General features: G+C 51.4%; 6 protein-coding genes and 1 non-coding gene across 7 annotated transcripts; 1 reads left to right on the forward strand and 6 right to left on the reverse strand.

Moving 5' to 3' along the window:
- Positions 1-605: 605 nt before the first annotated feature.
- BO83DRAFT_307116 (putative MFS monosaccharide transporter) lies at positions 606-2,520 on the reverse strand (the record flags this gene model as incomplete). The annotated part of the gene is made up of 7 exons (XM_025527327.1): positions 606-878; positions 927-1,024; positions 1,077-1,305; positions 1,350-1,432; positions 1,482-1,873; positions 1,918-2,071; positions 2,124-2,520. 7 exons carry the CDS (start codon positions 2,518-2,520, stop codon positions 606-608), a joined length of 1,626 nt encoding a protein of 541 aa, XP_025391203.1.
- Positions 2,463-3,307, reverse strand: BO83DRAFT_202637 (uncharacterized protein). The gene has a single exon (XM_025526647.1). The coding sequence runs from the start codon at positions 3,269-3,271 to the stop codon at positions 2,843-2,845; it is 429 nt and encodes a 142-aa protein (XP_025391204.1). The 5' UTR covers positions 3,272-3,307; the 3' UTR covers positions 2,463-2,842.
- A 2,275-nt stretch (positions 3,308-5,582) lies between these two features.
- On the forward strand, positions 5,583-7,887 carry BO83DRAFT_375998 (dihydrolipoyl dehydrogenase). Its single transcript, XM_025530602.1, has 4 exons — positions 5,583-6,020; positions 6,122-6,201; positions 6,270-6,752; positions 6,834-7,887. Exons 1-4 carry the CDS (start codon positions 5,879-5,881, stop codon positions 7,671-7,673), a joined length of 1,545 nt encoding a protein of 514 aa, XP_025391205.1. The 5' UTR covers positions 5,583-5,878; the 3' UTR covers positions 7,674-7,887.
- Positions 7,888-7,987: 100 nt separating this feature from the next.
- Positions 7,988-8,059, reverse strand: BO83DRAFT_t92. The gene has a single exon. It is a non-coding gene; the product is annotated as a tRNA-Glu (tRNA).
- A 362-nt stretch (positions 8,060-8,421) lies between these two features.
- BO83DRAFT_435096 (SDR family NAD(P)-dependent oxidoreductase) lies at positions 8,422-9,912 on the reverse strand. Its single transcript, XM_025535862.1, has 4 exons — positions 9,600-9,912; positions 9,281-9,532; positions 8,906-9,185; positions 8,422-8,795 (listed from the first exon to the last, which is right to left on the reverse strand). Exons 1-4 carry the CDS (start codon positions 9,645-9,647, stop codon positions 8,536-8,538), a joined length of 840 nt encoding a protein of 279 aa, XP_025391206.1. The 5' UTR covers positions 9,648-9,912; the 3' UTR covers positions 8,422-8,535.
- A 639-nt stretch (positions 9,913-10,551) lies between these two features.
- Positions 10,552-12,629, reverse strand: BO83DRAFT_376000 (efflux pump antibiotic resistance protein). Its single transcript, XM_025530603.1, has one exon. It carries the CDS (start codon positions 12,360-12,362, stop codon positions 10,689-10,691), a length of 1,674 nt encoding a protein of 557 aa, XP_025391207.1. The 5' UTR covers positions 12,363-12,629; the 3' UTR covers positions 10,552-10,688.
- Positions 12,630-13,120: 491 nt separating this feature from the next.
- On the reverse strand, positions 13,121-14,686 carry BO83DRAFT_202763 (uncharacterized protein). Its single transcript, XM_025526648.1, has 4 exons — positions 14,236-14,686; positions 13,667-14,151; positions 13,500-13,565; positions 13,121-13,349 (listed from the first exon to the last, which is right to left on the reverse strand). Exons 1-4 carry the CDS (start codon positions 14,419-14,421, stop codon positions 13,346-13,348), a joined length of 741 nt encoding a protein of 246 aa, XP_025391208.1. The 5' UTR covers positions 14,422-14,686; the 3' UTR covers positions 13,121-13,345.
- Position 14,687: the final 1 nt, after the last annotated feature.

Raw genomic sequence — 14,687 nt, forward strand, 5'->3', positions numbered from 1 at the left:
CTCAAGCGATGGACGGTATCTCAATCTCCATCGAGGACAAATTCTTATCCCAGTCGATAATTGTTCCCCAACAGCTGAAATGTACTCACCATCCAGATTGTGGATCGGGGAAGAGTGGATCTTTTAATGAGGGCAAAAATTGCTATGGATCCCTCCCGGATTTAGGAATCGTCGCATGAGTGTGCAGTATGACGCAATTTGGGTCTGTCCGAGGTTTGGGGTTGTCGGGCCGATTGTCTTCTTCAAACTCGATCTTGGACAGACCCCTTTTGCTGCTGAGGTGCCACCTGAAGGAGAAGGGTCTCGCTATGATGAGAAAGAGAGGGTGATGTATCTTCGCTAGGTTCAGAAGTTTGTTTGTTTAGGATGTTAGAGAATTGAGAGTATTGAGCACGACATAGTTCATACGGGGAGGTATGTGACCGGATAAAGCTGCCAAGATGTTACACATTCAGGAAACTCGTAGCGAACTCAGTCAATGGACAGTATGTAGTAGTTCGAAGGAACAGTATATAGTACAAGTATTATAAATTGTTCAATTGCTGCAGAAATTCTGCTTGATAGTAGGTATCTAATGAGTTTTACATACAGTCATCAAGGTGTGCTCATACATCCACATGCTCCAACACCACGCTACCCTTTCGCGCCGTCGCCTCCACATATCCCGGATTCTCTGCCTTCAGCTGCTTGAACGTCTTCTCCGCATCCCATACCCACGGGCTCTCCGACGCGAAAAGCAGATCCATGTCCTCCAAGGTACGTTGATTGCTCTCTGGGTAGAATGCCCACACCATCGGGATTGTGATGACGTTACTAGCCGCGAAAACATATAGCGTTTTCTCGCCAATAGCGCCAAACATCACAGGGCATAGAAGTGTCTAGTTGGCTGCGTTAGCTTCGCTTCGCAGTCAGGAGGATGAACTTACCAGCCATCCGTTTCCGATACTCCACCCGACTACGCCCCAGGCGTTTCCGCGGGCTCGTACTGCGAGGGGATAGATCTCGGCGGGATAGACCCAGGGTACTATAAGCTTGTGGTTAGCGGGTGGCTCTTGAAGAAGAAGCTAGGTATGTACCTGTCAGCCATGTGGCTCCGAACGCAGCAGTAAAGATGAAAATCATTGCGGCTGCGGCTGCTCCGAATGAACTGGCGCGAGCAGCATCGCCCGAGTCGCGAGCATTGATGGCTAGGCGGGAGAATCCTCCTGCTAGAAACATGGCGATTCCTTGAGTGACGGCTCCCCAGTATAGGGTCCATCGACGACCGATACGATCGAGCGTGAAGACACATACGAGCGTTGCGAACTGAGTTGTTAGCCACGTCGCATGTGGGAAGGCATAGTACTCACCATGTAGAAGACGTTATTCAGACCACTAAGCCATTGACTCTTCATCGAGTCAAAGCCGGCGATGCTGAAGATGGTGGGCGCATCTGCTCAAGTTAAACTAGTCCGGCAGCTGTGATATGAGGTTTGACATACAAACAGTGACACCCGCGATACCAACCCATTCCTGCATGATCTGAAGCCAGACGACCAGCTGCACGCGTCGTCCAAGATGCAGTTTGCCTGTCTTGTGTCCAAAAAGCATTGATAGGTATGAAGTGCTGTGGTTCATTGATCGTTCCATTTCTGCAACGTTCTGGATATCCCGGAATTCGGCTTCAGCGCGGACAGCATCGTCGCCGGTACTTCCTCGAAGACGGCCAAGGATGTAACGCGCTTCTTGCTCGCGACCAACTTTGACCAGCCAACGTGGTGATTCGGGAAAGAACCAGACCGTGAAAAACAAGAGAAGCAAGAAGATAATCTGAAACGCGATGGGAAAGCGCCAGCGGAACGCGGATTTGCCGCCATCGATAAAGGACAAGCCACTATGCGAATTAGACAAGTCTCGGGAGTAGCAAGGTATACTTACAATTCGAGCCAGTAAGCTACTACAACACCGAAGATGTTGAGAGTAAATTCGATCGCAATAAACTGTCCACGAGAGGTATGTTCGGCTGTCTCTGTAGCCCAGACGGGCACAATAGCATTCAGGATTCCCGTGCCAATACCATTGATAAAACGGGCTGTAGTTCATACGTCAGTCCGAAGTGCGAATAGTCTCTATGGGTCTCCTACAGCAAATCATCCAATTGTGGTTCTGCGCTGCGCATTGCAATGACGCCCCCAAAATCGCCCAGACCGCACCCGAAGCGATAGTCCTGATTCTGCCAATCTTGTCACCGATCCAACCACCGATCAGCGCACCACACAAAGTCCCCAGGTAGTAGACAGACACAATTCCGCCTTGTAAAAGACTGTCTGTAACGACAGGGGTAAGCTCTCCGTCCACTTCCTTGGTATATCCGAATCCCATAAGGTCGATGTAGTCTTTGGAGTTGTTCACTCCCGACATCATTCCCTGGTCATACCCGAAGAACAGGATCGACAAGGCCGCGATGCAATTGATAGCGATGAGAAGATTACGCTTCTCCAATTTGTGGACAATATTCCATGATGGTATTAGGTCACTCATGGTGACTACTCTAGAATCCGCGGTTGTAGTGACTGTTTGGGTGTAGACCGGAAAATACCTTTTTCTTTTCACTTGGGTGACTTCAGGCACGGAGACCGCGTGACTTTGGGGAGAGATAAGCCACCTCCAGTACAGATAGACGTGGAACTATGAAGCAGGGTTACAGAGACAGCGGGGCGATGCGACGATTAAATAGAAAGGACTATAAGCTCGGTGGTGCCATTTGCACCTGAAGATCATCCATTTTGAGGAGTAATCCCACGGCACAGGACCGGTGCCAGCCCGATGAGTCGAATATGGTTACATTCCGGGTGGGAGGGCATCAAGCAGCCATCAGACACTCGGTTCCACTCCAAAGTAAGGACGCCATTGGAATACAGGACCCGCACGAGAAAGTCTGGAGAAAATGGGTGGGAACCCGACCCCAGACCGGGACGCGGACGAGTCCAAATCGGTCATTCGGCCAGCGCCTATGCTGCCGAGCTGCAGACCGAAGGATTATGGACCAATTTCCGAGGTGGAACTGAGACGGCATGATACTATGTGCTGTAGGTGTCGTGTAGGGAAACAAGGTGGTAATCAAGCGAAACTCGGCTGCTAACATTGCATCATCCGGGGTTGGCGTCTGGGGAATGCACTCCATGTACAGACTTGGAGATTCGAAGAAAGCAGCGGTATCGGCGGGGCCCGGGAAGCCAACGATAAGCTGGAGCGGGTGGTACAGAGTAGCTGGGATAGTGGATTGGGCCATCAGGAGGAGTGGATGGAGTGGATGGTCTGGGGTGTGGATGTTTCCCGGGGATTTTGGTCCAAGCGGGTGGGGATTTCAGCCAGATTGAGGAAATCCGGAGAACATCGCGGCGGACCAACTCCGACTCGCCTCTTTGGGACATCCCGTGCCACTTTAGCCTGCCAGCTATTTGGCTGACTGTTGAAAAGAATTCTTAACAGGTTACTACTATCTTCTTATTGCTATAAGTGATAAGTTCTCATTATTTTTCGTAAACGACCAGGTTCTTCTCTAGCAAGATTTATGTTTCTTGGGATATTAGCCTAATCAACGCACACAATCACCTACGTCGAGCTCTCTATTCCCGTCAGACTGTTGCGAGTTTGGCAAGCTAACCATAAAATAATGACATGGAACAGTATTAAGAAGTAGCTTGACCCTTATTCAAGGCAGATATATCTCGGTTGCCAGGGAGCTGTGGGGCCTGTCTGAGATTTCCTACTGGCGCATCGATGATCCCAAAAACCCGGTGAGATGAGGCTCCTCCGAAAGTTAACATTAGAGTGTGATTAAGTAGCTTTGTAAGTAGCCTTGTCAGTCCTGCTTTGTTGATCCTGTGCTGCTGCTGCTGCTCGTGCAGCATGGCGTGAGTATCATATGCACGGCCCTTGTCTGATGTTAGGAGACTACTTCCTCTCGGAATAGTACTAGGGGCCTTCCGCGCTTTTGCCCTTCGCATAGGCAAGCATAAGTATAACTTTGTGTTTGTGGCTTTTGTCGGCTGTATTTTGTAGAATCTGAAGGTTCCCGATTGTTCTCAGCTGTCGGTATATACCAACGGACCAGTTTGGAATGTGGCATTCGAATACCCCTATCACAACAATGACGGAGTTTTGCAAAATTTACATAAAACGTCGCAAGATATCAAGATAAAGCTCTTACCAAAACTTGTCGGGATTCGGCGAACCCGTCTCTGGTATGACTTTCCAGCCATAGTGGTAGTCCAGGGGCACTTTATCACTGCTTGGCATCAATTATTGCATATTTTGTCGCCCAATAAGATCAGGGAGTAGCAGAGCAATATTCATTGATACCAGACCACAGATACACCCAACTCAGGGCCAAGATTGGAGCAACCGGTTGTAGAAGTGCACTCCAGTATGGATGGAATGGGCGCCAGCAGCTTCCGAGCCGCTAAACCTTGTTGGGGCCCATCATCCACCTTGGATAGACAGTTGTATGTTCAGTTGATTTTCCTGCCGCTGTGTATAGTGTCTCACTGCATTCTGCTTCTGTGCATTTAGCAATGCCATTCCCAGAACGTGGGCTGTAATTGCAGAAGAAAGCTCGCCAATGTGATTGAGCTGTGCCGTTTCTCAACGGTTTCCGTTCCGGATAAAACAATCTTGGGCGAAACAATATAATTCCGGATCTGCATGAGAGCATGAGTGGTCACCGAGGAAAGCCATGATCCTACAAACGACCAAAACAACACATTCACAGTCAACTTGAGGCGCTTAGTCGTGACCTAGAAGCAAATGTTCTTCAGACGGAGCACCGCTGTTATCAACTAATCATTCTCCCCAACTGCCAAGCCTGTAGCCACTACAGGAACTTCCAGTTGAGCCGACACTGTGCAGTCTTATGGTGGACATGTCGACCACCAGCACCAAGTTAAGCTGACTTACTAACTCCCCATATCAAATTTGAAGCTACGGACGTCGATGCTCCGCAAGGTGCGCTCTGCTAACGCAGGTCACGTCATATCAGTCCAAGCACATCCAAATTATCCAATAAACAGCGCGAGCACTTCGAGCCAGACTGGATGAGTTCCGAGCGATCCATTCAATCCGCGTTTCAGTCTTTCAGTCCAATGGCCTTCAGCCCAAGACCTGGATTACCTTTTAAGTGCCGTGCACTGGCTCGAGCTATGCCGACGATAGCCTTTACGGAGCCAGGGGCTTAGCCAGTTACCCGCGGAGACTGACGAGTATCGGTAATTTTCATTTTTCAGAGGCACCGGAGAGCAGTTCATGATGCAAGAATTGATTGTTATCTGGAGCGTGAACTCTGCAATGTTCGAGACTGCAAGTTGATTCCCTTCTGCTGACTCCGAAGCGGGAGAGAGTCTGGTTCCTTACCCTTTTGGGCGAATCTATGAGGTATTTTGGGCCGTAACACTGACCGGTATTCCGCCATGTGTAGCCCCGACACGGCTTCGCACGCTTGATGTCAAGCGACGAGGAAACTACCCCAGATATCAGAAGCAGGAGAAACTTCTGGGGATTGAAGAGCCAGACACAGTAGCGGAATTACGGTTCAGCACAACATCGGCAACATGGCAAAGGTTAGCCGAATTGACCCGACGCTCACGGGGGCGGATGATTACATACGCGAGGCATACAGTATCGATACCGGGCCGCCAGCTTTTGCTGGCGAACCTCCAGAAAGCTTCTTGTCCCAACATCGTTTTTCCCTATCATCCTCTAACCACTTGAGCCCGTCTCCTCCCACCTCCAATTGTCCCCTCACCTCCCCTTCGTTGCTTGTTCACTGGGAGGCCTGGTAGTCTGCTGTTCTTTCTATATCCTTTGACTTTTTCCTTTACCCTTTCGCCTCCTTTTCACCATGTTCCGGAGTCTTTTGCCGCGGGCGACTCCGCGGGTTGCCCTCCGCTGTGCCGGTCCCAAGGCCGTTCCCTCTACCTTCGTCGCTGCTCCTTCTCTCGCCTCCTTTGGACGCACACAACGTGGCTATGCCTCTGAGTCAGGTACGTGACTTTTGCCCTTTGCGATGGGCCCGTCGCAGACGGTGCCTGCGCTTCCGGAAAAAAAGTGGCCCCCGGCTAACCGTCGGCTGGAATTAACACAGGCGAACACGATCTTGTCATCATCGGTGGTGGTGTCGCTGGTTACGTTGCCGCCATCAAGGCCGGTCAGGAAGGTCTGAAGGTGCGCTATCTATCGTTCCTCGAAGGTGTTCCGGCTGGACGATTTCCCTAACAACTACATTTTCACAGACCGCATGTATCGAGAAGCGTGGCCGTCTGGGCGGTACCTGCCTGAACGTCGGCTGTATCCCCTCGAAATCCCTGCTCAACAACTCCCACCTCTACCACCAGATTCTCCACGACACGAAAAAGCGCGGTATCGAGGTCGGTGATGTGAAGCTGAACCTTGAGCAGATGATGAAGGCCAAGGACACTTCCGTCGAGGGTCTGACTAAGGGTATCGAGTTCTTGTTCAAGAAGAACGGCGTCGACTACGTCAAGGGTACTGGTGCTCTCGTTGACCAGAACACCGTCAAGGTTAACCTCCTTGATGGTGGTGAGCAGACCCTGCGCGGAAAGAACATCCTCATTGCCACTGGTTCTGAGGCTACTCCTTTCCCCGGCCTCAACATTGACGAGAAGAGAATCATCACCAGCACTGGTGCCCTCTCCCTCAAGGAGGTCCCCAAGAAGATGATCGTCATCGGTGGTGGTATCATTGGTCTGGAAATGGTGCGTATACCCGGCGGAATACATTCCGATCTTGCCGTTTGAAAATTCATGCTCATGGTTTCTTTTTCTGCCCCTCAACAGGCCTCTGTTTGGTCCCGCCTCGGCTCTGAGGTCACCGTCGTCGAGTTCCTGAACCAGATTGGTGGTCCCGGCATGGACGCCGACATCGCCAAGCAGGCCCAGAAGATCCTCCAAAAGCAGGGTATCAAGTTCAAGACCGGCACCAAGGTTACCAAGGGTGACGACAGCGGTGCTACCGTCGCTCTGAGCGTTGAGGCCGCCAAGGGTGGTAAGGAGGAGACCCTCGACGCTGACGTTGTCCTCGTCGCCATCGGTCGCCGCCCCTACACCGAGGGTCTCAACCTCGAGAGCGTCGGTGTCGAGAAGGACGAGCGCGGCCGTCTTGTCATCGACCAGGAGTACCGCACCAAGATCCCCAACATCCGCGTGATCGGTGACTGCACTTTCGGACCCATGCTTGCCCACAAGGCCGAGGAGGAGGCCGTCGCTGCCATCGAGTACATCAAGAAGGGCTACGGCCACGTCAACTACGGCTGCATCCCCAGCGTCATGTACACCCACCCCGAAGTCGCCTGGGTTGGCCAGAACGAGCAGGAAGTCAAGGCTGCCGGCATCAAGTACCGTGTCGGTACCTTCCCCTTCAGCGCCAACTCCCGTGCCAAGACCAACCTCGAGACTGAGGGTCAGGTCAAGTTCATCGCCGATGCTGAGACCGACCGCATCCTCGGTGTCCACATCATCGGCCCCAACGCCGGTGAGATGATCGCCGAGGCCACCCTGGCTGTCGAGTACGGTGCCTCTTGCGAGGACATTGCTCGCACCTGCCACGCTCACCCTACCCTGGCTGAGGCCTTCAAGGAGGCTGCCATGGCTACCTACTCCAAGGCCATCCACTTCTAAGCAGCTCTCCCCCTGTTTTGATCATGAAACCATACACACCCACCCGCACTATCCTGTACCCTTTTTTGCCTCTTGTCTCTTATCTTAGTCTAGCTCAGCTAGCCACTTCCGTGTAGCATTGACCTCATTATATTTTCCTATCGTTGGTTGTGTATCCAGATATAACGAAACAATAGTACTGCTTAACATTAAACTAGACATCAGTGGGGTCGTGGCTCGAATGTAACAGAGCACCGTTAACTACTTTTGACTGCTAAACCAAGTTTTCGCAAAGTGGAGAACCGGAGAGGGAAAAAATAAAAAGAGAATTTGAGCTCCGATAGGGGGAATCGAACCCCCGGCTGCCGTGTGAGAGACGGCGATGTTAGCCACTACACCATATCGGATTTTGTTGAAAACGGAGCTATGTTTTTGTATTATAGGCCACTGATAACGGATATAACCTACAGCCTTTTACCTATCTATTGTGTGTCTCCTGTCCCGCTGTACTATATTCAAGGGAAATCATGAATCCTTTGAATAGCTGAACTATATCCATGAGACTGTGAATATGTAGCAGATACTACGGAGTTTGTATGTAGAAAGAATGCCTACTGTCAATCTCTATATACCGTAGTAAATCGCTAAAAAGGGATTAACACGCACTTATGTGGTTGGACTACGTAGACTTCTACTTTGATTTATATATTCGGGAATCGACCATTCATTCAGCGTACTACAACTACAAATTATGCCCAACAATTCGAGCCATTTACCCACTGCACACAGACTATTACTCATTCATTGTATCGAATACATCGTATACCATAACCCTCTCACGCTTCTATTAACTACCAGCCCAGACATAAAATATAAATACTAATCAATGAAACCTCAACGTCGCCGTAACCGCCGCATCCAACAACAAACTCGTAGCATTAACATAACTCGCCGATGGACTAAGCAAATAAACAATCGTATCTCCCACCTCATCACTCTCCGCCGCACGTTTAATCGGTATAACGGCCTCGATTTCCGCGCGCACCTGCGGGTTCCGCTCCAACTCGACGTCAAGAAGAGGAGTGCGGACCCAGATGGGACATACGGCGTTGCAGCGGATGCCTTCGGCGGAGTGGTCCAGTCCTGTACCAGATAATATTAATATATTGTTTATATTAGGGAAACGGGAGTTGGATTGGATAGAATAGTATCGTGTATAAAGTATGAGCGAAGGGGAAGGGGGCAAAACATACCAACCATCTTCGTCACCGCCATGCAAGCATGCTTAGAGACGGTATACGATCCCTTCCCGGGCAGCCCGGCGAAGGAGTTGGCTGAGCAGACGTTCACGATGGCGCCGCGACCAATGTCCCGGGTGCCGGTGCGGCTGGTGAAACTGCGTGAGGTCTGCTTGCGCATGGCGGCGGCTTCGGCGCGGCAGCAGAGGAACATACCGCGGGCGTTGATGGTTTGGACGCGGTCGAAGTTGTCGATGTCGGTGTCGGCGAAGGGAGTGTGCACGCCGTTGTCGACCTATTTGATTGGGGGGTTAGCTTGGTGGGAAGAGAAATATGCGCTAGGTTGTTGTGGAATTTTCTCAATGGATGATGATGGTGGATGGGACTCACTCCTGCAGCGTTGACGGCATAGTCCAGCCGTCCGAACTTCTCGACGACAAAGTCAACCATGGCTTGCACGCCGTCTTGGTCGGTCACGTTGACGGTGAAGTGAGTGGATTGGTATTCGGGGTTCGTGGCGTATTGCTTGCTCTCTTCGGCGGAGGCAGTGGCGGTTTCGGTGTTCATGTCGGCGAAGACGATGACACGGGCGCCTGCTTCGGCTAGGGAGAAGGCGGCTTGTTGGCCGATGCCGCGACCAGACTGGATTGATGGGAGGTTAGTTGGGAAGGGGGGTTCATTGTGGTGGGGGATGGGGGCAGATTCTTACGCCGACGACAAGGGCGACGCCATCTAATTGAGTGCCTCTGATGACCATTGTAGATGTGGGAGGAAAGACAGTAGATGGGAGAGAGAAGGTGGGTAGAATTGAGGGTGTGAGTGTGTAAGAGAGAAGGGGAGAGCTTGGAAATATGAGTTCCTACGGAGAGGGGGGAAGTTCCCTGGGAGGAGGAGGAGGGGTTAATATATTATACTCATTCGAGACAAGGCTGAATCATAGATAGAGTAAGGTAGTGATTGGTACTCCGGTGGTACAAAGTATGTACTCCATCAACCTCAAAAAGTGAAACGAGGCAGCAATGCTATCTCTTTGTTGCCCTGTCCTGGAAAATCAAGCGAGTATCCTGGTCAACAGCAACGTTAGCCGATGTCGCCGGTGGGGAGATCATCTCTGACGGTTCAAGTGGCTGCGTGATTTTCCACGATTGGATGACAGGGCCTTGTCTAGCCCGTTGACTACTGCATCTTAATTTAGGTTGTGAAAGGATGGGCTGACTAGTGTTTGGTCGAGTCTAAGAATGTGGGTGGCTGCCGTCAGAAATTAGTGGGGATGAAGTCAAGGATGATCGCCAAGGAGGAGGGGAATCTCCCTGTAAGGAGTAGATAACTAAGAGCGAACTAGACAAGGGGGTATATGCATGGAGTATTGATCTTACGAGAGAGAGCCTTGCACTGCCTCCATAGGAATGATACCCACCATCTACTTACGTAGACTGCGGATAATACTAGGTACTGTGCACTCATGCACCAGAGGGCATTCTGCACTACTCCTGTTCAGGAGGTACTACGTATGGAGGAGTAGGATATAATAAGCATTCGGGGAGGAGTGATAATATTCACGTCTCCACAGATGTTGGTGGGGGCGGCGGGAAGGAAGCGGGGGAAGGAGTGAAATCAAATTGTAGGAATCGTGGCAATTGAATGAACAGCTCCAATTCACCTTCAATTAGAATGCTATTGCTACTACCACCAAAAACCAAGCCCTAAGCACCAAGGCCCAAGTCTAACCCCGATTTTATCACAACATTCTTTCCCGTTCACTACGTAGATTTCTCTCTTCTTCTAAACTTGTAGAAAATTATTGTAAGCCCTGTTCTTTAGTTCCCATTACTTCTTCTTCGACCTCTTCACCATCTCCTTGCGACGGTATCACGAATAGTCGTTCCCGTTTCATGACCAACGCCAGCACCACAGACAGAGCGGCAGCGGCAATCATCAGGACAAACACATCATCGACACTGCTCACAATGGCAGCCACCACGCGCTGACGCTGTGCTACACTCAACGAGCTAAACAACTCAGCGCGCACACCGGAGATGGCCTGCTGGATAGTCGAGCGAGACTGCTGAGGAAGGATGGTGGAGATGCGGCTAGTGGCCTTGTTGAGGAAGATGGTGTTGGAGATGGTCAAGGCGAGGGCAATACCGCCAACCTGACCGACACCGATAAAGGCGACCGCCTGGGTGAGTTTGGCCGGGGAAACTTTGACCTGAGCGACGGGAAACCCAGCCTGGGAGTAGCAGCCGACGCCAAAGGCCGTGAGCACCGAGTAGCCATACAGGCGAGCGCTGCTGGTGTCGGGACCGACAGTATAGAAAAGGGCGCTGCCAGCAAGGGCGAGACAGGCACCCACTAGGTACCATGGCATGTAGTAGCCTAGCTGGGCCATGAGGGCACCGTTCAGCATAACGGCCACGACTAGCACGAGCACAAATGGTAGTAGGTGCACCCCACTAGCCAACGCGCTGTCATTATGCGCGAACTGGAACAGAATGGGCAGGAAGTAGATGGGCACCATCACCAACACCTGGGCACTGGCCATCTGTGCGAAGAGCACGTCCATCTCCCACGAGCGGACGAGCGTCGTCGGGAAGAGCCGCTGGCCCTGCGCCTCCGGTCGTAGTCCCAGCGACCACGCCTGTTGCCCAATGAATAGCAGCCATAGAACGCCTGAGCAGACAAAGAGTCCGATGATCCGCCCGCTCCCCCATGCATACATGCTGCCCCCGAACGAGATCGCCATGATGAGACTGGTTATGGCCCCCGCGCTCAGCACCATCCCGACCACATCCAGCGCCCATAGACGCGTCAATAGCGACTGTCCTGGACGTGGTGAGGCAGTCTGGGGCAGCAGCCAGAAGTACACCGGGGCTGCTAGCCCTCCGATGCAGAGATTGATGTAGAAGGACCAGCGCCAGGTGGCAGAGGTATTGTCGGCGAAGGCACCGCCGATGATGGGTCCGAGAATGGTTCCAATTCCCCATGTCAACCCGACAAACCCCAGGTAGAGCGGTCGTTGGGCTTCCGTGGTCAAGGCCGATACCATGTTGACCGTGCCCAGATAGATGCCCATGCCGCCGATGCCACAAATCGCCCGACCCACGATCAGCGCGTTCATCGTGGGTGCCGCTCCGCAGACAGCGGAGCCCACCTCGAAGATCACTACGCTGGCGAGGAAGAGGAATTTGTTGTTGAAGTGTCCGTATATCTGACCCCAGGGGAGATCAGTCGCGATGGCCCCAAGGGCAAATGCAACGGAGATCCATGGGAGTTTCTCAATTTCCCCCAGAGTTCCGATGATAGCAGGTTGAACATTGGCCACAATGGTGTTGTCCAGTGCAAACAGGAACAGGGCTGCTAATAAGGAGAAGACAACGAGAAACCATGTCAGAGGCTTCGAATCGTGGTGGCCCGGAACATTTTTGGCTGTCTCGTGGCCCTCAACCGTTGTTGAAGCTCGAGTCTCGGACATGATGAATTGAGACTAGAAATTGGAGGGTGCAAGGCTCTAAGGAACTGACAGGAAAGAGAGAGACATAGAAGGTAAGAGCAAGAGTATGGGAAATGGGGAATATTGTGGGAGGCGTTCAGGCAAACTACTCACTTCCCTTCCCATCGTAAGACGGGTTCTCAAGACATCATACTTAAGCCCAGTGTATGAGTTGGGGAGTGCTTTCTAGAGCTGCGCATTGGAGGACTATCCCTGTAAGGTCAGTGACGAGCCTGAAAGTAGCCGGTGACACACGGCAAAAAAATGGGGGCCATCACAGCCATGACATGCAGGGATGGAAGACCCGATCCATATACCTGAAGCGGCAAAGGCGAGCCAGCGCAGTTGACGCTAGATAATACACCATGCAGCAGTCAGCCGCCGCAGCGTGTTGGCACAGCCTTATCACTGACGAATTCACCGAAGCAAATAAGATTCCTTTTTTGCATTGCTACGCCACTAAGCGAAATTCGGACTGACTTGCCGCTATTTCCCCTGACAAGATGGTTACCTTGAAAAGAACAATCAATCAACCACAGCAAAACCGGTTGATGCCAACGCCACCCCCTTCGCTTCCACGTAAGCTTAGTTAAGACACTACAATATCATTCTTGACCATAATCTCTCCGGCCCTAGGTGCACTCCCTCGCATCGACTGTGGAGCTATAATGGACGGCTCCACCCAATTAAGCGGGACTATATCATTGTTGCTATCTGCAGGATGCGGGAAGTCGCCGCGGAGGACGCCTCCCCGTAAGCTTGAACCCCGCTCAGGGCGCTTCTGGTAGATTAACTTGCGGGTGGAGGAACGATAGGAATCTTGAGGCGTGCCGTTACTGCTACCCCCGAGAGTGTGGAACTGGCGGGCGCAGAGATGACGGACGAGGAGAAAAATACTTGGCAGACAGACACTGATGACCGAGATGGGGATTTCGGATCCCAGCCAATAGACGGGGGTAATGATGTTAACTGTTTGGTATGTTATTAGAATTTTAACTAACAATTAAATATTATTTCTTACTTGGCTTCATATTGAAAATGCCAAATAGTCTGAGAAAGAAAGGAAGGGAAGGGAAGGGGGAAGGAGGGGGGGGGGGGGGGGGGTGGAATGAGGCTTACAGGTAGGATCGGTTTGAAGTCCGTCGCCGGATTGAACGATCGAGACAAGTCGACCAATAGAGACAACTACCACTCTAGACAACATAAGCAAGTCATACGATTAATATTGTTGTTTTTTATTCATAAAGCAATCGGAGAGAGGGGTGGGTAACAATAATAATACTCACAAATAACCGAGCACAATTACACCGATGGCCAGCATCTTTCGGGTGGGATTCATCTTTAGCCGCAGGACCATAGGCACCGGAAGGACCAGGATGAAAACATCAATAATCAAACTGGGAATGCCACTGCCCATCCACAGAATGCGGGAATTATCACATCGACCGGGCAGGGTGGGGTCCCAGACCTTCTGGATCGGCGTGCATTCGAAGATGACGGAGAGGAGAATGCCCATCAGCCAGAGGGCGTTCAATGCATGCACCACATAGATGCAATATCGAAAGCGGGTGTTAGCCTGGCTGAAGAGCCGCGAGTAGAAGAACAAGGCTGAGGCTTTGGCCACCGAAGTGCCCGTGTCAAACACGAAATACTCCGCCCAGAGAAGTTTCAGGAAGATTGTCAAATTCTCCGCTGACACCACCTCCACATGCCGCCCCATGCCAATGTCGCACATTTTGAGTCCCATGGCACACACGGCAATGTTGATCATCTGTTGACATTTAGTGAAAAAATCCAAAAAAGAAAAGAGAGAAATACATCCAATCGGAGATTAAATCAGAATACTAGTACTTACCCCGGCCAGAAGAGCAGCCCAGTCATCCCACCATAGGCGTGGAAATGAGCCCTTCGTGGGCAATTTCGTTCGCGACCAGAACCGCAGAGCAATGGCAATGCTAGGTAAAATGGCCATGATAATTAGCAGAACGCGCATGCGTGGGCCTCGGTCCTCTTGCAAGTTCACTTCCGTTGTGCCTGACATGATTTTTTCAACGATACTGATAGTAATGGTAAAGGTGGCAAGTGAAGACAGCACTATGACGGTACGAAAGGTAGTGTGATAGGATCTTGGCCTGATGGTAATGATACTGGTAATGATGATGGTGATGGTGATGGTGGTGGTCTAAATAGAGAACAACTTATCTCAGACGTCGATCGGCCATGCTAGGATGGAGATGAAGCGGACGCTGACCCCTTACTGATGTACAACAAACATCAATGTCACAAAACATCCATCCCAAAGTCGTA

Source organism: Aspergillus eucalypticola (assembly GCF_003184535.1).
Source record: "Aspergillus eucalypticola CBS 122712 chromosome Unknown BO83scaffold_5, whole genome shotgun sequence".
Taxonomy (NCBI): Eukaryota; Fungi; Ascomycota; class Eurotiomycetes; order Eurotiales; family Aspergillaceae; genus Aspergillus; species Aspergillus eucalypticola.